The sequence below is a fragment of the Saccopteryx leptura genome, chromosome 10 (assembly GCF_036850995.1).
Source record: "Saccopteryx leptura isolate mSacLep1 chromosome 10, mSacLep1_pri_phased_curated, whole genome shotgun sequence".
In the NCBI taxonomy this organism is placed as follows: Eukaryota; Metazoa; Chordata; class Mammalia; order Chiroptera; family Emballonuridae; genus Saccopteryx; species Saccopteryx leptura.
Window position 1 is genome coordinate 50,563,112 of NC_089512.1, and position 26,476 is coordinate 50,589,587.

General features: G+C 45.0%; 1 protein-coding gene and 1 pseudogene across 2 annotated transcripts in view; one reads left to right on the forward strand and one right to left on the reverse strand.

The window, feature by feature from the left end:
- LOC136382484 (metallothionein-1A-like) overlaps nt 1-26,476 on the forward strand; it is a 269,363-nt pseudogene that overhangs the window by 84,435 nt on the left and 158,452 nt on the right.
- IRAK2 (interleukin 1 receptor associated kinase 2) overlaps nt 1-26,476 on the reverse strand; it is an 86,584-nt gene that overhangs the window by 18,807 nt on the left and 41,301 nt on the right. For both annotated transcript variants that reach the window (XM_066351527.1, XM_066351526.1), the window contains 8 exons: nt 23,947-24,093; nt 16,906-16,997; nt 14,372-14,581; nt 14,222-14,286; nt 10,262-10,376; nt 7,741-7,850; nt 5,277-5,472; nt 417-479 (listed from right to left, as the gene is read on the reverse strand). In XM_066351527.1, the coding sequence (XP_066207624.1) occupies nt 417-479; nt 5,277-5,472; nt 7,741-7,850; nt 10,262-10,376; nt 14,222-14,286; nt 14,372-14,581; nt 16,906-16,997; nt 23,947-24,093 (998 nt within the window). The remainder of the gene's footprint in view (nt 1-416; nt 480-5,276; nt 5,473-7,740; nt 7,851-10,261; nt 10,377-14,221; nt 14,287-14,371; nt 14,582-16,905; nt 16,998-23,946; nt 24,094-26,476) is intronic.

The window sequence follows — 26,476 nt, forward strand, 5'->3', positions numbered from 1 at the left end:
TTATTATTTTTTTATTTATTCATTTTAGAGAGGAGAGAGAAAGGGAGAGAGAGAGAGACAGAGAGGGAGAGAGAGAGAGAGGAGAGAGAGACAGAGAGAGAAGGTGGGGAGGAGCTGGAAGCATCAACTCCCATATGTGCCTTGACCAGGCAAGCCCAGGGTTTCGAACCGGCAACCTCAGCATTTCCAGGTTGAACCTTTATCCACTGCATCACCACAGGTCAGGCTGTTGTTATATTTTTTAAATGACACTACATATAGGAACCTATTTCAAAGGGCTGAAGTTAACTTTTACCAATATGAGGATAAACCCTATTTGATTGCCTGATGTGTAGAGAGAAGAAGTGTTCCGTCTAAACATTCTAAATTCTACTATCGTGAAAAAGGTGGGGTACAGAAGTGACTGGTTCCCTTACCAGGTAAACTGGGCTTCGGTTGTTATCCATTGCAGGGATGCCAGTGAGGACCTCAGCTAACACCTGGAGAGAACAATGGAGTTAGCGCAGCTTACACAATCATGCACAAGGTTGGGCAGGAGATTCTGGCAAAGAGAGAAGCATCTTTTTTTTTCTTTTTTTGGGGGGGGGGCAGAGACAGAGAGAGGGACAGATAGGGACAGACAGACAGGAAGGGAGAGAGATGAGAAACATCAATTCTTTTTTGTGGCTCCTTAGTTGTTCATTGATTGCTTTCTCATATGTGCCTTGACCGGGGGGCTATAGCAGACCGAGTGACCCTTCGCTCGAGCCAGCGACCTTGGGCTCAAGCTGGTGAGCCTTGTTCAAACCAGATGAGCCCGCACTCAAGCTGGTGACCTCGAGGTCTCAAATCTGGGTCCTCCACATCTCAGTCTGACGCTCTATCCACTGCGCCACCATCTGGTCAGGTGAGAGAAGCTTCTTCTCGGTAACAAAAGTCTGAGCTCTAAGTCTGGTTCTGCCACTTGCCAGCATAGACACATGCCCAAAATCCACAACACGAGAATATCACTATACTTCCTCCAATTAAAGGTGCCACCTAGCTGCTAGTGGAAGGTTCAAATTAATTGGTAACAAGGCAAGGGAATAGGAACCAAATGTATGTGTATTACCATCAATTTTATAAGTACATTTATATGTATATATACATAAACTATAAACTATTTGCATATATATGCATATATATATAATACATGTTATACATGTACACATATCTCTATATTTATCTACATATACACATTTATACACACACACTATATTTTAAAAATAATTTCATTTAAAAATCCATCAGAAATGATAAGCAGGCATTGTTATGTCATAAGGAAGTCAATCTCAGGAAACTGAAATCCATGTGCAGATATATATTCTGTGCAGAAAATCTCATCAACACCTATCGCATGTTTCATCCATCTGCCTTTATTAACATTATTTGTTCATTAATTCATCTACTCACTAAAGGAGCACAGACCTGAGCCAGTATACACCACCACAAAATTAACAAACTGTGGTATATGTCTTAGCAAACAGGAAACCTGCTTTGAACAGAAATTCTTGGCATAGGTAATAGCATGGTAGTTAAGGACTCTATAGTCAGGCCTGGGTTTAAATTCTGGCTTTGGCCTGACCAGGCGTTGTCACAGTATACAGAGAGTCTGCCTGGGACACAGAAGTATCAGGTTCGAAACACTGAGTGCAGGTCACTGGCTTGAGCATGGGATCATACACATGACCCCATGGTCACTGGCTTGAGCCCAAGGTCACTGGCTCAGTTGGAGTACACTGGTCAAGGCACATATGAGAAAGCAATCAATGAACAACTAAGGTGCCTCAACAAAAAGCTCTCATCTCTCTCCCTTCCTGTCTGTCTGACCCTCTCTCTGCCTCTCTTTCTCTAAAAAAAAAAAAAAAAGACAAATTCTGACTGTTCCTTATACATGCAAGTGGGCAAGTAACTAAAATGAGCCTGTGTCTTTATTCAGTAAATGGGGGCCTGAATATAGGGAATGAGTTCCCAACCTCTCATGTCAAATCTCTCTTCCACAACCCCTCTAGAAGCAATTCATAATAGGTTCCCATTTACTGCCAAGAAATCCTCCACTGTAGAGAGGGCCCACTGGGTTAATAACAGACTGGCACTGACCAGGAGGGGGCAGCTGCGGGCACCCCTGCAGCAAGTGGACAGGAGCCATTTGGAAAGAGACTCCCACCAGCACTTGCCAGAAAGGAAGGGACAAACAAGAGGAAATAAACATTTCCTCTGTTGCTTCCATACTTCAGGCTCTGTGCTGGGCCTTTTACAGAGGTCATTTAGTGCTACCAAAAACACTGAGAAATGTAGTGTTCCTCATAAAAGAAATCAAAGTTCAAAATCATACTTAGTCAATGGCAGAGCTGAGAAACAGAGTGCAGAGAGTCAGTGGGCACTGAATGACTGAATGAATGAATGCATAAGGAAGTCAACTGTAAACCAAAATCAAGAATGAAGGTGTAAAGATAGAAATAATAAAATAAACCACTATAATCATCATCATCATCATCTTGGTATGTGCAGGGTACTATGCTAACCATTTTATATAACATCTTATTAATCTACATATGTATCATTACCTCCCATTTTACAGAGGACAAAACTAAGGCCCAGCCCTGGTCAAGTAGCTCAGTTGGTTAGTCATCCCCATACACCAAGGTTACGGGTTCGATTCTTGGTCAGGGCACAGACAAAAATCAACCAATGATGCATGAATAAAGTGAAACAACAAATTGATGTTTCTCTCTCTCTCTTGTAAATCAATAAAAAACAAACAAACAAAAAAACTGAGGCCCAGGGTTATAGGTGATGTACCCTACATTACACAGCTGAAAGTAACTGAGCTGGGACCCAAATCCATGCCTGGTGGTTTCGGGGTTCAGTCCTACCATGTATTTTTTTATTTATTTATTTATTGGTTTTACAGAGTAGGAAAAGAGAGAGGGGGAGGAACAAGAAGTATCAACTCATAGTTGCTCCACTTTAGTTGTTCACTGATTGCTTTTCGTATGTGCCTTGACCAGGCAAGCCCAGAGTTTTGAGCCGACAACCTCAGCATTCCAGGTCAACACTTTATCCACTGCACCACCACAGACCAGGCAGTCCCAAAATGTCTTAAAGGAGCAGAAGCCTGGGAGAGCCTGCTGAGCTGCACTGACCACTCAGCGGGGCCAAGGAAACCAGAAGAGCTGATGAGCCAGGAGACAGAGGAAGTGGAATCTGATATGTGGAGGGCAGGGCTGAGGACAGAAGGTGGCTTAGGGGGAGGGTACTAGTAGGAGAGGTGGACAGACACAAGATTGTGGTCAGAGAGAGGAAGTGCAGGAAGAAAGAGGGCAAGGTCCAAAATACAGCTATTTGCTTTTGGCAGAGGTCAACCAGAGACTCAGTTTTCTCAGCCAGCATTCCCCAGACCTGGTTCCATGGGACACTGATGCTAAGAGATACTAAGGAAAAAAGGTTCAATTATCAAATTAATTTGGGAAACACAGCACAGTGTTTGCCCAGCTGTGGTAAATTCACAATTATCAGATTAAATTCTCTGATTAATTTTGTGGTAAAGAAATCTGCTTGACTTTGCTTAACCCAGATTTCTCAAATCTATTTGGCCACAAACCTTTAAACACACCAAACCTACAGCGATCTCAAGGAATTGGTGTTCTGTAGAAATATACACCGAAAATTGCTATTTTTCAGACCATGAATTCCTCGGGAAGGGATTGTGTTTTAGTTACATTTGTATTTTACACAAATTTTACACACAGTAATGATAGCCAGGATGGCGATGAGGATGAGAGATGGACAGTGAATGAATGGCTGGGTGCTGGAAGGATGGATGGACAATGAGCAGATAGGTGGATCGATAAATGAATGAATGTTAAATAAATGGTTGGAGAGATGGATGGACAGATGGGCAAAACAGATGGATGAACAAATAAGGACACACACAACTGGATAGAAAATTAGAAGGATGGATGGATGGAAATCAGAGAAGTCAGGAGATGATATCTGTGGCCACCTAAAATCTGGACTCTCCTGAGTGGCTTTACTTCAAGGATTGGCAAATTACTTCTTTAACAGGCTAGAGCAGGAGTGGCCAACAGTTTTTGCCCCCGGGCCAGATTAGAAAGAAAACTTTTTTCACAGGCCAGATGAAATATTAAAATTAAAAAATGTTAAATACAAAAACGATTTGTGTAAGTAAACAAAATTTTACTATGTAATTTGTTTATGAATAAATGTAAGTAATTTAGTACAACAAACTAACAAAAAAACTAATGTGACGTGTTGAGGTGCTTTGCATCACCTATTATTTTTTTAATATCTGGCTCTATACTTGTAGTAGCTATTCTTTTTTTTTTTTTTTTTTGTATTTTTCTGAAGCTGGAAACGGGGAGAGACAGTCAGACTCCCGCATGCGCCTGACCAGGATCCACCCGGCACGCCCACCAGGGGGGCGATGCTCTGCCTCTCTGGGTCATCGCTCTGTTGCGACCAGAGCCACTCTAGCGCCTGGGGCAGAGGCCAAGGAGCCATCCCCAGTGCCCGGGCCATCTTTGCTCCAATGGAGCCTTGGCTGAGGGAGGGGAAGAGAGAGACAGAGAGGAAGGAGAGGGGGAAGGGTGGAGAAGCAAATGGGCGCTTCTCCTGTGTGCCCTGGCCAGGAATCGAACCCAGGACTTCTGCACGCCAGGCCGATGCTCTACCACTGAGCCAACTGGCCAGGGCTGTAGTAGCTATTCTTAACACACCATCCAAATGTAAATCATTCAATCTTGATCTTGTACTTTTATTAAGATTGATTAAAGAAAAAGTTTGTTCACAAATATAAGTTGAGCTGGAGATTACTGAAGATATTGTAATTTATGTATAACGATTTAAAAGTACTACTTATTTCATTTCCACAGTATGCCGTGCGGAGAATATTAAAAATTTAATCACGGGCCACATAAACTAATTATGCGGGCCGGATGTTGGCCATGCCTGGGCTAGAGAGTAAGCATGTTAGGCTCTGTGGGCCACACACCACATCTCTGAAACATCCTCTTCTTTGTTTTTTAAAATTATTATTATTCAATCTTTTATAAATGTAAAAATTACATACAAAATAGGCCATGGGCCAGTTTTGGCCTGTGGGCCATAGTGTGCCAACCCCTACTGTACTTTCACAGGACATATCTGAGCCTCTACTATAGCCTGTGCTTACAAAGGAGCCATGGAAAGGGCAAATGAGTACAGGCCCAAGTCTCAGCAGAGAAGGAAACTCTTACTATTCCACAGCTGAAGATGTCCACTCGCTTTGTCAGCCGCCCCACCTTGATGAAATCCTCTGGCAGATAAGCAGTTGAGGCCTGGAAAAGGTGGGTCTTCATCATGGTATAGTTTGACCTTTTGTTGACAGGACACAGGTGAGCCACTGGATGAGCCAGCATGGGAGTAAAGTTATGATCTAGCAAAACATTAGAGCTGTGGAAAAGAAAATAAACAGAACCTTCTCACTTTAGGCTGGACAAGAAGAGGTTTCCATGGAGACCCTTTTGGGAAAACAACTTGGCAGTGAGCAGTGTTGGCCGCAGCAAGTTAAGGTCACTGAAGATCCTAACATGGAGTTTCTAAGCCAGTCCTAAAAGGGAAGCCGACAACCACCAGCCAAAGAGGATGGAGCTGAGATTAATCCAGCAGCCTCAGGAATGGTATTTAGTATGGCCAAAGAGGTCTGGCCATCCTGCTCCCCACAGTGTCCACCCTGATCAATCTCAGCTGGCCAACCCTATAGGCTGTGTTGGCTCAGTCCCTTCTGAAACTGTTCTGACCCCAGCTCTGGCTCAGCTGACTCAGGTCTAAATGCCAGCATCCATGGTGACTGAATCTGCCCAGATTGTAGAAAATAGAGCAATAAAAATATTCTTTTTTTTTTTTATTTTTTATTTTTCTGAAGTGAGAAGCGGGGAGGCAGAGACAGACTCCCACATGCACCCAACCAGGATCCACCTGGCATGCCCACTAGGGGGCGATACCTGGCCCATCTGGGGCATTGCTCCAATGTAACTGGAGCCATTCTAGTGCCTGAGGCAGAGGCCATGGAGCCATCCTCAGCACCCAGGCCAACTTTGCTCCAATGGACCCTTGGCTGCGGGAGGGGAAGAGAGAAACAGAGGGGTAAGGGTGAAGAAGCAGATGGGTGCTTCTCCTGTGTGCCCTGGCTGGGAATCGAACCCAGGACTTCCACTTGCTGGGCCAATGCTCTACCACTGAGCCAGATGGCCAGGGCTGCAATAAAAATATTCTTGAACCTAATCATTTAAACCATGAGAGTGAATTCTCAGAAAGTACTCCAAAGGGGGGGGGGGGCAAAAACTCAGCTATATGTGTAAAAATATTCAGTGTTTTATTTAAAAGTAGACACCAATTCTGTCTGACTGATGGTGGTACAGTGGATAGAGTGTTGGCCTAGGATACTGAGGTCCCAGGTTTGAAACTGAGGTTGCCAGCTTGAGCGTGGGCTCTCTCAGCTTGAGCACAGGATCACCACCAGCTTAAGTGTGCGGTTGCTGGTCTGAGCATGGGATCATCGACATGATCCCATGGTCACTGAATTAAAGCCCAAGATCATTGACTTAAAGCCCAAGGTCACTGACTTGAGCAAGGGGTCACTGGCTCAGCTGGAGCCCCCTGGTCAAGGCACATATGAGAAGCAATCAATGAACAACTAAAGTGCCAGAACTACAAGTTGATGCTTTTTCTCTCTCCCTTCCTGTCTGTCTGTCCGTTTCTCTCTGTGTAAAAAAAAAAAAAAAGACACCAGTTCTAATCTCCACTATTAGGAATGGGTAAGTAAATTGGGCAATCCCTGCTATGCAAGACTAAGAAGTCACTGAGAATGATGATATGCAACCCAGGGAAATGTTTATCATGATTAAATGCAGCAGGAAAAAAATATGAATTAGTAAGCAGGTAACTGTGCTGCCTTAGGGCTAAGGCTTCTGTGTGGGAAGGGGCTGAGAAAAGAAATAGAGAAATGGAGGCTAACTGACGAGTCAGGTTGGTGAGGTAGGACAACCTCTCGTCCTTTCATTTCTTTTCCTGTTATTACTGTTGTTTGTGCAACCAAGTAAGAATCAGTGGAGAGAGAAGAGGAAAGGGTTTCCCCTTGCCAAATGGACAGGCACTTTGAGGAAGTGTGAGTTCTATGATTTTGAGTTCAGTTTTGCCAAAGTCTCTGGTATCTTCTGAAACCTCTCCCCACGCAGCCAATCCCTAGCCAGGGATTGCTTGCTCTTGGATGTTTGGGAGCCTGACAGCTGTGGTGCACACTAACCTGCAGGAAGCTTCCCTGGTTTGAACTGCTTTCATCAACAGGTACAAAAGCATGGGGCTGGTCTCCAAAAAGACCTGGGCACAGAGCTCAAAATCTCAAGCAGAAATGACTCAGACTTCAAGGACCGGGTACCGACCAGCTGGGTGTGTGGGAAGTAAAATCCATCAGGGAATATGGGGTGCTTGTTGGGAAACACTAGCTCAGACAGATGAATGTGGTGACAATTAGGCAATTATGCTGGCAGCAATCGGAAACACTGATTTTTGAGAGTATAACAAAGAGAGACCCAAGGGAGGTGAAGTGGGGGGAGAAAAGTAAAAAGAAGAGAGACTGAGTGAGAGAAAGGGGCCGCTGGAATATGGGTCTGCCTCATCCCTGCAGCCTGAGCCCTTGGTGGGGTCCAGCGCACCCCTTACCTCTTGATGTTGCCATGGATGATCTCCAGGCTGTGAAGGTGTTCCACGGCACGGAGCAGCCCTGAGAAGATGCTGATGCACTGGGCCCAGGGAAGGGGGTCTGAGCCATCCTAAAAGAAAGAAAAGGAGGAGAAACAGTGATACCTGTGTCCTTTAAAGTCCCAACAGCAGGGTCCTGGGCTCCTGTCTCTCCTCCAGCCGTTCCTGTCCTCCGCAACAGGGCTCAACCAGCATGGTCTACTGGCAGGGGTCCAGTTTTGACATCAGAAGGACCCAAGTGTAAATCCCAGCTCAGACATGCACGAGCTGTGTGACTTTGGAAAAAAACTCAATATCTCTGAGCCTCGCTTTCTTTGGATTAAAATGGAAATGTTAATCCCTATGCTTTAAGGTTGTTCTAAAGAGTCAAGAAAGTGTATGGTATGTCCCTAGCACAGTGCCTGCCACATAGTAGGTACTCAACAAACAGCAGCTACTTTTTTTTTCTTCTTCTTCTTCTTTTCTTTTTTACAGAGACAGAGAGAGGGATAAATAGGGACAGACAGACAAGAACGGAGAGAGATGAGAAGAAGCATCAATCATTCGTTTTTCATTGTGACACCTTAGTTGTTCATTGATTGCTTTCTCATATGTGCCTTGACCGCGGGCCTTCAGCCGATGGAGTAACCCCTTACTCGAGCCAGCAACCTTGAGTCCAAGCTGATGAGCTTTTGCTCAAACCAGATGAGCGCGCTCAAGCTGGCGACCTCGGGGTCTTGAACCTGGTCCTCCGCATCCCAGCCTGATGCTTTATCCACTGCGCAACCGCCTGGTCAGGCAGCAGCTACTTTTGTCATGACTATTACAGTGGCAGCTCTGGAATTCTTTTCTAAGAGGGGCTGGTTGGGAGAGGAGCTATGGAAGTTGTGTTGGCACAACTGGCACATGGGCCTTATACCCATTTTATGTGTATTTGGGAAGACTTTACAAGGGCTAATGAAAACTGGGATGGGCTAAAGTCTGCCACCCGCCCCCAGTTGCTACCACTGTTGTTCTAAGACTGAATCTTTAGGCTAAATCACCACTTATTATTCATGTCCTGTCTTAGATCCCACATCCTCTAAGAACTGGCCTCGCCAATAGATTTCTTCTCAAAAACTCTGAAATCCAGATTCACGTATAGCCAGTTTAAACCCCAGCCCTGACACTTCTCAGCTGTGTTCCCCTGGTCAAGTCATTCTGCCATCCTGAGCCAGAGATTCATCTTTTGGAAAATGGAGAAAACCTGTTGGGTTGTGGCAAGGCCTGGAGGAGACCTGTGTAAAGCCCTTATCACAGTGCCTTGCACACAGGAAGAGCTCAGCAAAGCTAAAGATCATTATTATATCATGAATAACTGCTTTGTCTGGTCCCTGCCAAAGGAAGCAATAATTCCATGTGGAATAACTTTTTTCCCCTCTGTTTGAAAATTTTCTGGGAGGGAGAATTGTTTAAAATTTTTTAATAAGTATTATACTCACATGGTATAATATGCAAAAGGTACAAAAGGATGTGTAGTAAAAATTTTCCTCTTGTCCTTAGCCAGAGACCTAGTTCCCCTCCCCAGAGTCAACCACAGCACCATTTTCTTCTATATTTCCAGAGATATATTCCACAAATACACAACCAAATAGGTATACATTAGAATAGCATTATAAAAACTTTTTTTATTTATTCATTTTAGAGAGGGGGAAAGAGATACAGACAGAAGGAGGGAGGGAGGGAAGGAGAGAGAGAGAGAGAGAGAGAGAGAGAGAGAGAAGGGGGGGAGGAGCAGGAAGCATCAACTCCCATATGTGCCTTGATCAGGCAAGCCAGGGGTTTTGAACCGGTGACCTCAACATTCCAGGTTGATGCTTTATGCCCTGCACCAACACAGGTCAGGCAGAATAGCATTTTTAACTCTTTGAGTAGTACGAACGTTCATGTACATCCCCATGTCTCCTGACCATCCAGAGTATGATCAATTTATTTTTAAAATGTGTAAGGCAACATTAAAAAAAGGCAAATGTATGTTTTTCTTGTTTCCATGAATTGGTTATCAAACAAACATGATTTTAAGTTAATAAAACTGGAACTGGAACTAATTTCATTTTTTGAAAAAAACCCCTCTCTCCTGTGGGGTCAGCGAGCATGAAAAAAACTCGCTACTCAAAGTGTTAAATAAAATTTTGCCTCTACTTTTCCACACTCTATATCTCTTAATACTTTTTCTTGTTCTATAGCACTAGCTATCACCTCCAAAAGAATGTTGAATAAAATTAGTGTTATAGGATAACTTGGTCTTGCTCTTGACTTAAATAAAAACACCTCTTGTCAAATAAATTTTTATAGGTTTTTATCTAAAGACATTTAGCTAGATCTTATCTCTCCTGGACCAACTTCTCTTAAAGAGTCTCTCTGGATGGCCCCTCCCTCTCTGGACTCCTATATGTCCTTAACTCTTGGTTCTCTAACTGGGTGCTTCCTGGTCCCGTCCTGTGACCATGACCCAGCTTCTTACCTGACACCGGAGTCCGTCCTGTAAAGAACCATTTGCCATGTAGGGGTAGATCAAGCTGTAGAACTGCTTTCCAGTGCAGAAGCCCAGCAGAGGTAAGATGTTGCGGTGGCAGCACCTGAAAGCAGGCGTTAGTGCAGGGGTGAGGAGTCAGACAGAAAGAGTAACCAAACACTGCTCCAATTCCTCATCTCACCATCTTCCGGAAGCAAAGGTTTAGAGATTAAGGAACTTGTCCAAACTAGTAAGCAGTGGAGCCAGGACAGGACTGCAGGTTTGTTTCATTCCCAGAACTGGAGTTCTTCCCCCAAACCCTCTTCTGCTAGGTCCCTCCTGAGTCTCCTCCTACCTCTCTGACCACTCTTTCTTGGCCTTTTTCACTAAGAACCACCTCCTTCACCTCCCAGTCTGCTCCTCTAGGTATCTCCCATCTCTATGAAGAAGGCTCCCAAGTCTCTCATCTCCATGCTCTAGGTAGGTGAACAACCTAGACTCAACAAATCCCAAACCCCCTCTCCGCCCATAGTTATTATCTCAGCAAAGTGCACCAACATCCATTCAGTTTTCTAGAAACCTCCTTACTGCCCCCATGTAATTAGTCACCAATCGCTATCATAATAATTTAAAAACACCCTTTCACCCTGGCCAGTTAGCTCAGTCGGTTATAGCATTACACCAAAACACCAAGGTTGTGGTTCAATCCCCAGTCAGGGCACACAGGATGTGACGAATGAATGCACAACTAAGTGGAACAAATGGATGCTCCTCCACCCCAGTTCCTCTCTCTGTCTATATAAGATCAATCAATTAAAACAAAAAAGATATTTAAAAATTTTGATTAAAGCCTGACCAGGCAGAGGCACAGTGGATAGAGCAATGGTCTCGGATACCAAGGACCCAGGTTCAAAACCCCAAGGTTGCTGACTTGAGGACAGGCTCACCAGCTTGAACATGGGATCACAGACATGATCCCTGGTCACTGGCTTGAGCCCAATGGTTGCTGGCTTCAATCCAAGGTCTCTGGCTTGAGCAAGGGGTCACTCGCTCTGCTGTAGCCCCCAGTCAAGGCACATATGAGAAAGCAATCACTGAACAACTAAGGTGCCACAATGAAGAACTGATACTTCTCATCTCTCCCCCTTCCTGTCTGTCTGTCTCTTTCTCTAAAAAAAATAAAAAGACATAAAAAATTTGATTAAAAAAAGCAATTCCTTTCATTCCCCCCTCCTCTACCTTGGGTCAGATCTGATGGACTCTCCTCAGGACTATTGTAGTGGCCTCCTGCCTGACCCCTTTGGTCTCTTCCACTTCCCCCAGGCCATCCTACTTCATACTTTTCACCCTCCTTATTTACACACTGCTTTCCCCACTGAACCATAACTTCCCCAAAGCAGAGGCAGTGTTTTCTTCATGGCCTGTACTCCCTAAAGCCAAGTAAGGCCTTAACCACTTCTATCTGCCAAATCAATGAGTGAAGGAATGACTGCCATCTCCAAGATGGCCCTATGCCAAGGTGGAAGGGATTTTAGACTTCCAGTTTCCATAAGATGTGTGTTATATAAGTATATGATAAATGTGCACACATGTATGAATAGAGAAAGAATTAAAGATTATCAAAGGATTAAAATATATCAAAATACTAATACAGTAATGGTTATTTGTAGGTGCTATGTAAAATAGGTGATTTCTATTTTCTTATTTATAATTTTCTTTATTTCTTAAAATACTCTACAGTTATCATGCATAACTTGCCCAAGGCTGCACGTTGACAGAGGAAACTCAACAGTGACTTGCCCAAGTTGAATGACAGCTGGTGTACACCACATGACCGGTGTCCAATCTACTTTGTTCAATTCATCATCAGTCAGTGATGGTAGAGCCAGGACAAGTCCCCAAGTCTCCAAACAGTTCCCACCCAGCTCTATGACGGGGAGGCTCACTTCACTTCTCCAACCTCAGTTTCCCCATCTGTAAAATGAGCAGGTTGGAGGATGATTTGTGTAGGCTCTTATTGCTCAAGACCAGAGGTCAGCAGAATTTCTCGGTAAAAAGCAAGCTAGTCCATATTTTCAGCTTTGTAGGCCATATGTTCTGTGTGACAATTCTACTCTGAATGCTGAACTTGAGTTTTTTATACTTTTCATGTGTCCTGAAATACTCTTTTTATTTCTTTCAAACCCTTCTTAGCTCTCAAGCCATATAAACATAGGAGGGGCCAGATTCAGCTTATGGATCATCATATGCCAGACCCTACCCTAGAGCACTAGGATTTTAAGATGGATTCACCCTGCCTGACCAGGCGGTGGCACAGAGGATAGAGTGTTGGACTGGGATGCGGAGGACCCAGGTTCGAGACCCTGAGGTCACCAGCTTGAGCATGGACTCATCTGGTTTGAACAAAGCTCACCAGGTTGGACCCAAGGTTGCTGGCTTGAGCAAGGGGTTACTCGGTCTGCTGAAGGCCCACAGTCAAGGTACATGTGAGAAAGCAATCAATGAACAACTAAAGTGTTGAACGAAAACTGATGATTGACGCTTTTCATCTCTCTCCGTTCCTGTTCCTGTCTGTCCCTATCTATCCCTCTCTCTGTCTTTGTAAAAAAAAAAAAAAAAAAAAAAAAGATGGATTCACCCTTACAGTTGGAATCAGTAAGTCTCTGCCCATCTCAAAAAATGAGATAGAGGCCCTGGTCGGTTGACTCAGTGGTAGAGCGTCAGCCTGGCGTGCAGAAGTCCCGGGTTCGATTCCGGCCAGGGCACACAGGAGAAGCATCCATCTGCTTCTCCACCCCTCCCCCTCTCCTTCCTCTCTGTCTCTCTCTTCCCCTCCTGCAGCCAAGGCTCCACTGGAGCAAAGATGGCCCGGGCGCTGGGGATGGCTCCTTGGCCTCTGCCCCAGGCGCTAGAGTGGCTCTGGTCGCGGCAGAGCGATGCCCCGGAGGGGCAGAGCATCGCCCCCTGGTGGGCAGAGCGTCGCCCCCTGGTGGGCGTGCCAGGTGGATCCCAGTCGGGCACATGTGGGAGTCTGTCTGACTGTCTCTCCCCGTTTCTAGCTTCAGAAAAATACAAAAAAACAAACAAACAAACAAAAAAACCCAGTTGGAATCAGTAAGTCTCTGCCCATCTCATAAAATGAGATAGCGGCCCTGGCCGGTTGACTCAGTGGTAGAGCGTCAGCCTGGCGTGCAGGAGTCCCAGGTTCGATTCCCGGCCAGGGCACACAGGAGAAGCACCCATCTGCTTCTCCACCCTCCTCCTCTCCTTCCTCTCTGTCTCTCTCTTCCCCTCCCATAGCCAAGGCTTCATTGGAGCAAAGTTGGCCTGAGCGCTGAGGATGGCTCTATGGCCTCTGCCTCAGGCGCTAGAATGGCTCTGATTGCGGCAGAGCAATGCCCCAAGATGGGCAGAGCATCGCCCCCTGGTGGGCATGCCAGGTGGATCCCGGTCGGGCGCATGCGGGAGTCTGTCTGACTGCCTCCCCGTTTCCAACTTCAGAGAAATACCAAAAAAAAAGGAAAAAAAAATGAGATAGAAACAGATATCTCTTCCTCCTGGATGAAAGGCATTGGGCCAAGAGAGCCAAGGTTCTTTTATAATTTAAGTATATATATATATATATATATATATATATATATATATATATATATACACACACACACACACACACACACACATGCAACTATAGGAAAAGTATGGACTATGGAACCAGATCAATTTAGGTTCAAATAATTCTGGCTGTCACTTACTAGCTGTGTGGTCTTAGACAAGACACTTAACCTCTTTGTGCCTCAATTTTCCCATATGTAAAATAGCATAACAGGAGCTACATTACAGGGTTCTCAAGAGGATAAACTGTGTTTATATACACAGAATGCTTAAAACATGCCTGCCGCACAGAAAGCACTCTTGAAAGAGTTAACTGTCAGCATGATTTAAAAAAGATCTCCCATAGGAGAGGCTTACCTATGACAAATTTGCATCTCTGCTTGTAAGAATTTTTCAACTGATCCTGGACCTCGGCAGGCCATCTGTAGGAAAACAGACGCTGAAACATGAAAATCCAGCCTCACCCAGGCAGTCTCCACCCCTTACTGGAAACCAGGAAGTACTCACCTCTTTGAGCTTCTTGAAGACAAATGGCATGCCCTGCCTTTGTCCTCTGTAGATGTCAGCAAAAAACCCTTCACTGATTTTGTGGGTTTGGTTAAAGTTATCAGTTGCCTGAACCACATCCACCTCACTCCAGGAAAGGCCGTCTCCAGCCAGGTTCAGAGGTGTTTCTTGCTGAGGAATGGAGGTGCTGATATCCTGGGGTTTCAGAAACTGAGAATAATATGGAATTAACAAGGAAAATATTATTTTCCCTGCTACTACAGGGATCTTAGAACACCAGAGCTGAAAGACTAGAAGGAATCATCTTATCCAGTGAGGGGGAATGAAAAAAAGGTCATGAATAGGGACAGCTCAAATCCCAGCTCTGCCCCTAACTTGCTCTGTGTCCTTAGACAAATTACTTAACCTTTCTGAACTTTAACTGCATCAGCAAAAATGAGCATAACAATCGTACTCTGGAGAGAAATTTGAAATTAACAAAAATGTGGCAAATGATTGAAGTTTGCTTTTTTGGTTTTTCAGTTTGCAAAGGTAAGCACCAAGGGGGTCAAAGAGCTGTGAGACCACACAGCTGGTCAATGGCCAAGCTGGTGCCCCCGGCACATGCCCCTGGCCCTGTACATGGCACTCATACTGGAAAGCAGCTTCATATAACCAAGCACAATTCTGTAATCAGCTTCAGAGACTGCTTATTTGTAAGCATATGAAAAGTAGCTCGGCTTCCATCACTTCCTTCTTCAAAACAGGCATACAGAAACTTAAATTTTTGAAATATTTTTATGCTCTTAGAAACAGTGTCAGAAAACTGGGAGGGAAGTCCTAGCCAGGTAGCTCAGTGGTTAGGGCATCATCTGATACACCAAGGTTTTGGGTTTGATCCCCAGTTAGGGCACACACAGAATCATCCCGCAAATGCATAAATAATTGGAACAACAAATCGATGTTTCTCTATGTTTCTCTCCACCTACCTCTCTAAAAAGTCAACAAAAGGAAAAGAAAATTATGGGGGGAAATTCCATTAATCCTATAATCCACTTAATTGCTATACAAATTTAGTGCGTTTCTTACAAACTAGATATATAAGAATTTATTTAACAAACTGGAATGAGAATGTACACATAGTTTTGATACCTGGTGTTTTCACTTAACATCATACTGTAATCATTCTCCCAAGTTATCATCTTTGAGTATGATTAAATTTCAAAGAAAATCAAAACCTGTTGAAGTGACAGTCTCCTTTTGAGACAGCTTCATTACAGACCCACAGAGCTGGCTTCTTTACCAGGCACCTTGCCCACACTTTTAGGGGCCAATGAATACATTTTAATTTCTTGTAAAATCAGAAGAACAAAAACAAACTTTTAGCCTGACAGGTGGTGATACAGTGGATAGAGCGTTGATTAGAATAATGAGGTCCCAGGTTTGAAACCCAAGGTCACCGACTTGAGCATGGGCTCATTCAGCTTGAGCACGGGGTCACCAGTTTGAGTGTGGGATCATCGACATGATTCCATGGTTGCTGAGTTGAGCTCAAATGTCACTGGTTTGAAGCTCAAGGTCACTGGCTTGAGCAAGGGGTCACTGGCTCGCCTGGAGCCCCCATTCAAGGCACATATGAGAAAGCAATCAATGAACAACTAAAGTGCTGCAGCTATTAATTAATGATTCTCATCTTTCCCTTCCTGTCTCCCTTTCCCTCTTTCTCGCAAAACAAACAAACAAAACACCTTTTAAAGTCAAAGAAAATGTTTTCTCTTTTTTTAGAGAGACAGGAAAGGAAGGGGGGAGAGAGATGAGAAGCATCAACTCGTAATTGCTTTATTTTAGTTGTTTATTGATTGCTTCTCACTTGTGCCCTGACAGTAAGTGGGGGAGCAGCTTGCACTGGGGCCTTCAGCATCCCGGGCCAACACTCTATCCACTGCACCACCACCTGGTCAGGCAGGGCTCATTTTTAATCTAGCTTGAATTATAATCACCTTTATATCAATGTAATTGTAAAATATAATTTTTATTTGTTTGTGTTGTTTTTCTTTTTGGTTTTATAATTTATTTATTTATTTATTATTTTTTTTTTTTTATGGAAGAAAGGGCCATTGAAGGCACAAGTGCCTAAAACCCTTAAAAGTCATATATGGTACTAAACCCAAGTCACTAAAAATCCAGAACATAAATACCTTGTGGGTTGAAAAAAAAAATTGAAGGGGAGGCAGTTGATAAGCAAATGACTACTATAATCAATATATTTTGAGGGAGAAGGATTCCAATTATCAGCTCTCATTTAAACACAAATAATGGAAAAGTTCTTTAAAAATGTATATTCACTAGTGCACCTACCCTCCACCTCCAGCCCCATCCCAGCTATATTGACCGTCAGTGCTTACTGTCTTAGAAACTCAGAGTAATTCAGTGGGTCTCCTTTCTCCCCTTCACCTTGCCCCTATCCCCTAAACTGGTCTCAGGGAATAAACACATTGCAGTTTTGAGAAGGAGTGTCACAAACCAGGGATATGGCTTTCAGGTGGGGGATTTACCTTTGAATCAGATGAAGCAGGAAGGTCAGTTTGCAAGGAGGGTGGGGCATCATCAGGAGGAGGCAGGAGGCTGGCTCTAGCTGGAGCAGGACCTGGAAAGAAGGGACTGTGGGTCAGAAAGTGGCCCGCTTGAGGACAGAGAGAGAGGGGGTCCCTGTCAGTCCCCAGACCAAGCTAGACTCTGATTCACTCCACAAACACTTATTGTCAATAATGACAACTGCTTCTGACATCCCCAAGCACCAGCCTACACAATCCTCAAGTGCTACCTAAATAAATCTTTATAACAACTCTATGGGTTGGTCCTACAAACGACCTCCATTTGGCAAGTGGAGAAATAAAGGCACTGGATGTGGCCACTTGCCCAAGGCCACACAGTAAGTAGCAGAGCCAGCCTTCAAACGGAATGTCATCTGTGTGACATCTAGCCCCTATACTGTCACACTTCCCTCACAAGGATCAGAGAACACACAGGAAAGTTAGCTACATGCCTTCCGCAACCTCCACCATGCAATAACCAGCCTCTGAGGTCAGAGGCAGGAGTGACTGGCCAGAACATGTTAGGAGATCAAGGAGTGTTTCACAGAGGAAGGAGCATTGACCTGGGCTTGAAAGATGGGCGAGCACTTCCGACAAGTGGGTGAAGTAGGAGGGCACCGAGGCAGTGGAACCGGCCCATTCAGAGGGCAAGCCCAGGTGTGTGGTAAGTATTCCAGGCACACTTAATTAGCAAACATTGACATCATGTCAGGGAGTGTTCTAAATGACTCACTGTGTTAACTTACTTAACCGTCACAACCACCCTGGAGATAGGTACCACTATCGTCTACTCTTTGCAGATGCTCTGAGTAAGTGGGGGCTGGCCCTTCCAAGGGCACTTGACCTTTACCCCTCGGTTGCAAGGCCAAATTCACCTGCTTCCCATATTTCTGGCTTATGACATCAGGAAAGAAGTGATTAATCTGGAACATTGGCCCTAAAAACTAATTCAGAAGCCTGAATATAGTACCAGGCCAAAACTAGAACTGCCAAACTATGTATTAACCCAGGCAGCTGATAAACAAAACTGACCTGACACAGAGCCTGAGGCTCTTTCATCCCCTCAGAACCCAAAAGGAGGGCCCCTTGAGCCTCTTTCCTTGGTCTGCTGCTGCTTCTAGACTCTTTAGATTGCCCCCCCCCCATTTCCCAGCATCGGCTACATCTGAAAGAACTACACTTGAGAAGGTACTGTGTTTGCACATCCACTGCATCAAAGACTCCCAGAATGGGGCACTAAAAATAAACACACACACACATACACCTCAGTCCATCAGGGCACTACAACTGTAAACTGAGCTTCAGGGTAAGAGCTATAGCTCAGACACTGGAAGTAACCCCTTGGCAAATACACCAATTAATCCAGATTGAAAAATAAAATAAAATCAGCAACGCACTGACAGACCAGCTGCTGGCAGCATAACTGGTGGAGACTCTGGCCCGGCTGCTCACACAACGCCACACCCCATCTGCACCCAGGCGCCCTGATGGAGATCAGTCTCCCCAAGGACACCCCTGAGCCTGCCTTAGACTATAAGAAGGACAGCTCCTTCTCTGTTTATCTCAGGAATTTGTCCTATGAAAATACCTGCATGTTCATTTTGGCTGTTGCTCCACAGGTGACCTGGAATACAGGTACCCACTAGCCAGCAGCACAAGGACCCTGCCTGCTACTGCTCCTCTAGTGGTGAAGTCTCGGCCCTTGCCCTGCCTTCTCTTGGCCTCTGTCCAAGGCTCTTGGCCAACCACGGTCATCCATCTCCTAAACGTTGGCCATGTCTCTGTGAGGTGTCACTGAGGAACTTGTTTTTCTTTCAAACAATTTTAATTCACAGAGAATGTATTTAGCCTTAAAATTTCTATTTTTGTGTCCATGTGATACATGTTTTTTCTAACACCCATGTTCTCGTGGACCGCTGGGGGTACAGGTTCCGCTGGGGACCGCTGCTCCAGGCCACCTCACTTTCCCTCCTGGTTCTTTCCTTATGTGCATCCACCTCCCCTCTCCCTGACCCAGTGCTGGCTCAGAGCAGAGCTTCACGCATGGTCCCTTGTCCTCTTCCTTTGTCCTGTGACTCCAGGGTCAGCACTGGCCTCACACAGCCAGGAGTTTCTGGTCTGACTTGATGCCTGAGGTTTACTTGGGGGCTGTACCAGGTCTCTTGGGTTGGGGGGATCACTGAGGTCTGCTCTTGTGATATATGAGGGCTACTAGTTGGGGGAGTGGCTGAGTCTATTTATTCCTGTGGTTTTGTAAAAAATAAAAAGGAATGAGATTTGGACCACTACTGCAAGGCTGACACATAAGGTAAGAACTAGCTCTTGCTTTGTAAATGTTCATGGAAGGACTGGGCCAGAGAAGACATTGGACTACATAGATGTCATTTCTAAAACATTAAGATGTGTGCTCTGGGCAACCCACCTGAGCTGAATTCTGGCCCCACATTCAGTCAGCCAGGAAGCTCTGGCAGGTTAAGCATCCTTCCCCAGCTATCAGGGTGGGCAGCTCCCTGGTTGTCAATGTGATTTGTGAGACTAGGGCTAGAAGATCTCAGCCCAGGGTGCCTGCAGATAGGCACTCATTGTTCCCACCTGTCAGGCCCACCCCAGCCACCACTGCCTCCACACTCTCTACTCCACAATGATATCAATCAGCTTGAACTTTGGAGCCCAAAGGAAGTTTGGGGTTTTCCCAAGAAAAGACAAGCTTTGGGTTCTTAGATGAAATGAAGGATTACTCTCTTAAGAGTTAACTCTTTGTGTGCCAAAACATTACCAAAAATAAATTTTTTTCCCTATGAAAATCTTTCGAGAATGTCCCTTTTCAAAGCAGAATGCAGCAAATCCTATCTTGCTGCATTGAATCATTGTAGGCCTGAGAATAAAACACACAAAGGTGCCATAGCTCATTTGGGGTTTTCTGTTCCCTGCCCTGTGGCTGGCGGTGGGTCAGCCTCTGCAGCCTCCCCATCTCCTTTCTGTTTACTAGACAGAACTAGGCTCAAGTCCTGGCTCTGACATTACTAAAAGATTTGACCTTGGGTGAGTTGTGCTTCATTTCTTTAGCTTTCTCAAATGTAAAAAGAGCAATAATAGTCCATTCCTTGTAGAGTTCTTGTCTAGATTAAGAGATGACAGGCACAACACACAAAGATCAGTCTCTGGTACTGTTTGGAGTACTCCAAGGCTAGTATACTTGTGTGAGAATAAGAGTAAATGGATTCTTATTGACAGCCCAATGGCCTTTCCTATAGCTAAGAAGGTTGTTTTGAGTTATTTCAGGTACTCAGAGCCCATTTATCTGAATTCTAGCTTTATGAATGTTTCATGATGTACTCAGAACCTGTCCGTAGCTCATCTACTCAAGTATTTCCCCCTTCCACGTCTCTCCCTTATTTCCTCTCACCTACTGCAAGGGGGTCAGACTATATACGGGTTAAGATGTGTGCTCCAGGCCCTGGCCGGTTGGCTCAACGGTAGAGCGTCGGCCTGGCGTGCAGGGGACCCGGGTTCGATTCCCGGCCAGGGCACATAGGAGAAGCGCCCATTTGCTTCTCCACCCCCCACCCCCTCCTTCCTCTCTGTCTCTCTCTTCCCCTCCCGCAGCCAAGGCTCCATTGGAGCAAAGATGGCCCAGGCGCTGGGGATGGCTCCTTGGCCTCTGCCCCAGGCACTAGAGTGGCTCTGGTCTCGGCAGAGCGACACCCTGGAGGGGCAAAGCATCGCCCCTGGTGGGCGTGCCGGGTGGATCCCGGTCGGGTGCATGCCGGAGTCTGTCTGACTGTCTCTCCCCGTTTCCAGCTTCAGAAAAATACAAAAAAAAAAAAAAAAAGATGTGTGCTCTGGGCAACCCACCTGAGCTGAATTCTGGCCCCACATTCAGTCAGCCAGGAAGCTCTGGCAGGTTAAGCATCCTTCCCCAGCTATCAGGGTGGGCAGCTCCCTGGTTGTCAATGTGATTTGTGAGACTAGGGCTAGAAGATCTCAGCCCAGCGTGCCTGCAGATAGGCACTCATTGTTCCCACCTGTCAGGCCCACCCCAGCCACCACTGCCTCCACACTCTCTACTCCACAATGATATCAATCAGCTTGAACTTTGGAGCCCAAAGGAAGTTTGGGGTTTTCCCAAGAAAAGACAAGCTTTGGGTTCTTAGATGAAATAAATGATTACTCTCTTATTTGCACTTTGGGCAAAGACAAATAATCAACTTCCTATCTCTGTCTACAGATTATATTTATCATCTCAACCTGCCAGGGCACACATGCTCCGAGGGCCATTCAAGAAAGTGACTGGTGCAAAGACTCTCATAAACATATGACGCTTGTTTTCCCAGTCACCTAACTAAGAAACAGAAGTTGCTATACCTCCTCCATCCCACCAACACTCCCAGAGAATTTCCCTATTTTATTACTATGTTTCCCATTGGCCATCAACCAGTATCACATTTGCTTTGTGACTATTTGCCCTTATCTGTAATTGCTGATCAAAGGTCTGCACTTGTTTTTTTATTTGGCTACAGGAAATAATTTAGACTCCTTCGCAGAGAATGTTACAGACTTGACCTATCTGAGATGTCTGGAATGTTCATTAGCTAGCATTTAATGAGCATTTACATGGTGGTAACCTTGAGCAGTATGATTCCTTACCACAACATGACAACATACATTCTACTTTTCGTGCCCATTCTATAGATGATGAAACTAAGCTACAAAGAGACTAAATAATTCTGCTAGAAAGTAGCAGAGTTGGAATTCAAATACAGGTCCGTCTAATGCAAAAGCCTATGCATGTTCCTCTCAGCCCATGCTGACCTTGACTTCAGGGTCTACATTAATGAACTGAGGTTTCATGGATTTGTGATCTTTGGCTCACGATTCAAGAAGTTGTAGGAGGGCAGAAGGGAGGCTGAGCTCCTGGGGAGAGGTGGTGAGAACAAAGATGTGGGCATGAGTAGCAGTTCCCCTCAGGGAAGTCATCATTGGCTGAGCCCTTCCATCATTTGCAAACTGTCCCTGAGCCCTTTCGTGGCCATGAAGGAATGGAGACAAATCTGAACTGGTCAAGGCTGTAGGATAGTGGTGTGTATAGAGGTTAGGGACATAATCGTTTAAGTGACACTGCTCAGATGCTACTTTCTACTCATGTGATTTTGAACAAATCATTTTCCCTCAGTTATTCAGATGCCATAGAACAAAGAATATCTGTGACTGGTGAAGAGGAGGAAGGTGGGGGGGGGGGGTAGATAGCACCCTACTGCATGGCTGTGAGGGCCAGGCCATGAGCCTTTGCAGAGCAGACAAACAGGTCGTTAGGCTCTTGGCGTAGAGCTGGCATGCAGGGCCAGCCTATGCTGGCGGCTTAGGCAACCACAGGTAAAATACCTGGGCCCCATACATATGACCCTAGCAGGTTGTTTATCTCTCTGCGCTTCAGGTTTTCTCATCTGTGAAATGGGGATACTCATGATACCTAACTCACAGCTAATAAGGATTAAATAAATCAACATCTGCCTTGGCCAGATGGCTCAGCTGGTTAGAGAATCGTTCCAAAGCACAGAGGTGGCCAGTTCATTCCCCAGTCAGGGCACATACAGGAACAGATCAATGTGTCCCTTTCTCTTTCTCTCTCTTCCTCCATTTCTCTCTCACTAAAATCAATCAATAAAAATTTTTTTAAATTGAACACTTTAAAAAATATTAAGTCAACATCGTTGAAGTGCTGAGAACAGTGTCTGGCACACAGAAAGCCCTCGTTTACTGAATTCTTTCTATAAAAATCATAAAAAATGGTATATATTTTTTAAAAAAACAAAAAGAAAAGGTATATATTCTTTTATCTGACTTTTTTCACTTTTTTAACTTAATATATCATGTTTTCATGTATGTATACATATCCAAATCATTAATAGTATTGTCATGTTAATATGGTAACACTATTATGTTATATGCTAACAGTATTATTGTAATGACCTTCTGTCATTAATTTTACCATCCTCACTACTGTTCCTAATTTTTTGCTATTATACACTGAGCTGAATATCCTTATAGATAAATCATTTACTTAAATAAATTTTCTTCAAATAAAAAATTGAATTTAGGCCCTGGCTGGTTGGCTCAGTGAATAGTGTTGGCCCAGCACATGGATGTCCTGCATTCAAATTCTGACCAGGGCACACAAGAGAAGCAACCATCTGCTTCTCTCTCCCTCCCTCTCCACCTTTTCTCCTTCTTCCCTTCCTGCAACCAGTGCCTCAATAGTTTCAAGCATCAGCCCCTCGCACTGAGGATAGCTTGGCTGGTCTAAGCTTCAGCCTCAGACACTAATAATAGCTTGGTTGATTCAAACATTGGCCCCACACAGGAGTTACTGGGTGGATCTTGGCTGGGGCACATGCAGAAGTCTATCCCATTATCTCCCCTCCTCTCATTTAAAAAAGCTGAATTTAGCCTGACCAGGTGGTGGTGCAGTGGATAGAGCATCAACCTGGGATGCTGAGGACCCAGGTTCGAAACTCTGAGGTCACTGGATGGAGCACACGTTGCTAGCTTGAGCATGGGATCATGCACATGACCCTATTGTCACTGGCTTGATCCCAAAGATCACTGGTTTGAGCAAGGGATTATTGGCTCAGCTGGAGCCCTCCAGTCAAGGCATGTATAAGAAAGCAATCAATGAACAAACTAAAGTGCCACAACTAAAGAGTTGATGCTTCTCATCTCTCTCCCTTCTTGTCTATCTGTTCCTCTCTCTCTCTCTTGCTTAAAAAATTTTTTTTTTATAATTAAAAATACCTGGGCCTGGCCTGACCTGTAGTGGCACAGTGGATAAAGCTCAACATGGAATGCTGAGGTCATTGGAAACCCCAGGCTTGCCCAATGAAGGCAAATACAAGAAGTAAATACAAGTTAATAGTTTCTGCACACACCCCCCACCACCACCACCTTTCTCTCTCTTCCTCTCTAAAATCAATAAATAAAATCTTTAAAAAATAATAATAATACCTGAGCCCAGACAGGTAACTGGCCTCACAGGCAGCCCCTTTTCCTGTTCATCCTTGGTGTTTCTTACAGAAGCTGACCAAGGCCTTCCTGGCTTCACAGCACCCGGGAAATCTGGCACAGAAGACTTGATTTCAGGAACTGTCTTCCCTGAAACAGGCAGAATGAAAGTTATTATCATTCAGTGAAGTGGAATAGCCATCCAGAGGCTGGTCTAGTCTGGGCTCTGCCTCAAACTGACAGGGTACCCCAGCGACTTCCTTCCCTCTTTGAGCCTCAGCCTCTCCATCAGTAAAATATAGTGGGTACACATGACAATCCCTGAGATTGGTCAGCTCTGACATTCTGAGTCAGAACACCTGACTTCTTTTTTTTTTTTTTTTTAATTTTATTTATTCATTTTAGAGAGGAGAGAGAAGGGAGAGAGAGAGAGAGAGAGGAGAGAGACAGAGAGAGAAGGTGGGGAGGAGCTAGAAGCATCAACTCCCATATGTGCCTTGACCAGGCAAGCCCAGGGTTTCGAACCGGCGACCTCAGCATTTCCAGGTTGATGCTTTATTCACTGCGCCACCACAGGTCAGGCAGAACACCTGACTTCTAATTCTCCTGTGTTACCTTAGGCAAGTCACTTTCCTTCCCAGAGCCTGTTCCCTCACCTATAAAATGGACATAATGATACTATACGCTTGCCGACCTCACAGACTCTTTTTTTTTTTTTTTTTTTAAAGATCCAGTTTGGAGCCTAGTTTTTTATTTTTATTTTATTTATTTATATTTTTTTACAGAGACAGAGAGTGAGTCAGAGAGAGGGATAGATAGGGACAGACAGACAGGAATGGAGAGAGATGAGAAGCATCAATCATTAGTTTTTCATTGCGCATTGCAACACCTTAGTTGTTCACTGATTGCTTTCTCATATGTGCCTTGACCGCGGGCCTTCAGCAGACCGAGTAACCCTTCACTGGAGCCAGTGACCTTGAGTTCAAGCTGGTGGGCTTTTTGCTCAAACCAGATGAGCCCGCGCTCAAGCTGGCGACCTCTGGGTCTCGAACCTGGGTCCTCTGCATCCCGACGCTCTATCCACTGCGCCACCACCTGGTCAGGCCTCACAGACTCTTGAGGGGGGATATGAGAACACAGACGTGAAAGTGCTCGGTGAACTATACTTTCCCCTGAATACGTGGAAATTAAAGATATCCATCCTGCTAAGTCCCTAGTCGGGCCCCTAAATAGAAAAGTTCTGGCTAGTCTTAAAGTTTCCCCTACCATAAGCAGTGCGTACATATGCGTCCTTCCCTGTTTTATAGATGGGAACTCTGAAAATAGCAGCTACGTCAACTGAGTACTGACTGCATACATCAAATCCTCCCGAGGATTTTGCATTTCATCCCTGTTAGAGATGAGGAAACTGAGGCCTGCACAGGTTAAGTGGCTTCCCCAAGATCGCACAGCCTGGGTAAACAGGGCTGGCCAAAGGAGCGTGGGTGGAGGTCACCTGCCCTCTGAAGAGCAATCACTTCCCCTTTACATTGATTTGGGAAACCGCAATGTATTGTAAAGATGTGTCCACACTGGCTTCCACCCAGCTTCTCAGAGCCTACTCTGTATGAAGCAGCTTCCTCCACCGCTGCCCTGGTGTCACTACCCCCCAACCCCCTACACGCCCCCCCCCACACTCCCCGGTGGTGCCTCCAACTGAGAGGCCTTCAGATCCCTCCCAGGTTGCATCTTACTAAAATACAGATCAGGCCTCATCACTTCCCAGCTTAAAGCCTTTATGACCCCATCGTCCAGATAAAGAGCACACTTCACCTGACTCCCAGATCAAATCCAAATTTTACAACCCTGCATTCAAGGCCACTCACTCTCTGGTTGTTTGAGGTAGATCCTTATTTGAGAACCACAAAAATGGGAGCACTAAAGCCCCAGGGAAGACTTCCGATTTGCTAACTCTCACACCTGCATCATCAGGTGGTGCTGGGACAAACTGCCTCCAGTCTTTGAGTACTCAGTAACAACCACTCAATAGGTAAACTGTGTCTCTCTCTAAACAAAACTGATTGTGCCCTGGCTGTGCTCAGTTGTTTAGAGCAGTGGTCCCCAACCCCCGGGCCGCGGACTGGTACCGGTCTGGGGGCCATTTGGTACCGGTCCGCAGAGAAAGAATAACTTACATTATTTCTGTTTTATTTATATTTAAGTCTGAATGATGTTTTATTTTTTTAAAAAATGACCAGATTCCCTCTGTTACATCCATCTAAGACTCATTCTTGATGCTTGTCTCGGTCACGTGATACATTTATCCATCCCACCCTAAAGGCCAGTCCGTGAAAATATTTTCTGACATTAAACTGGTCCGTGGCCCAAAAAAGGTTGGGGACCACTGGTTTAGAGCACTGACCTGATATGCAAAAGCTATGGGTTTGATCCCTGGTCAGGGCACATACAAGAATCAACCAATAAACATAAATAAATGGAACAACAAATTAATGTTTCTCTCTCCCTTCCTCTCTCTCTAAAACCAACGTATTAA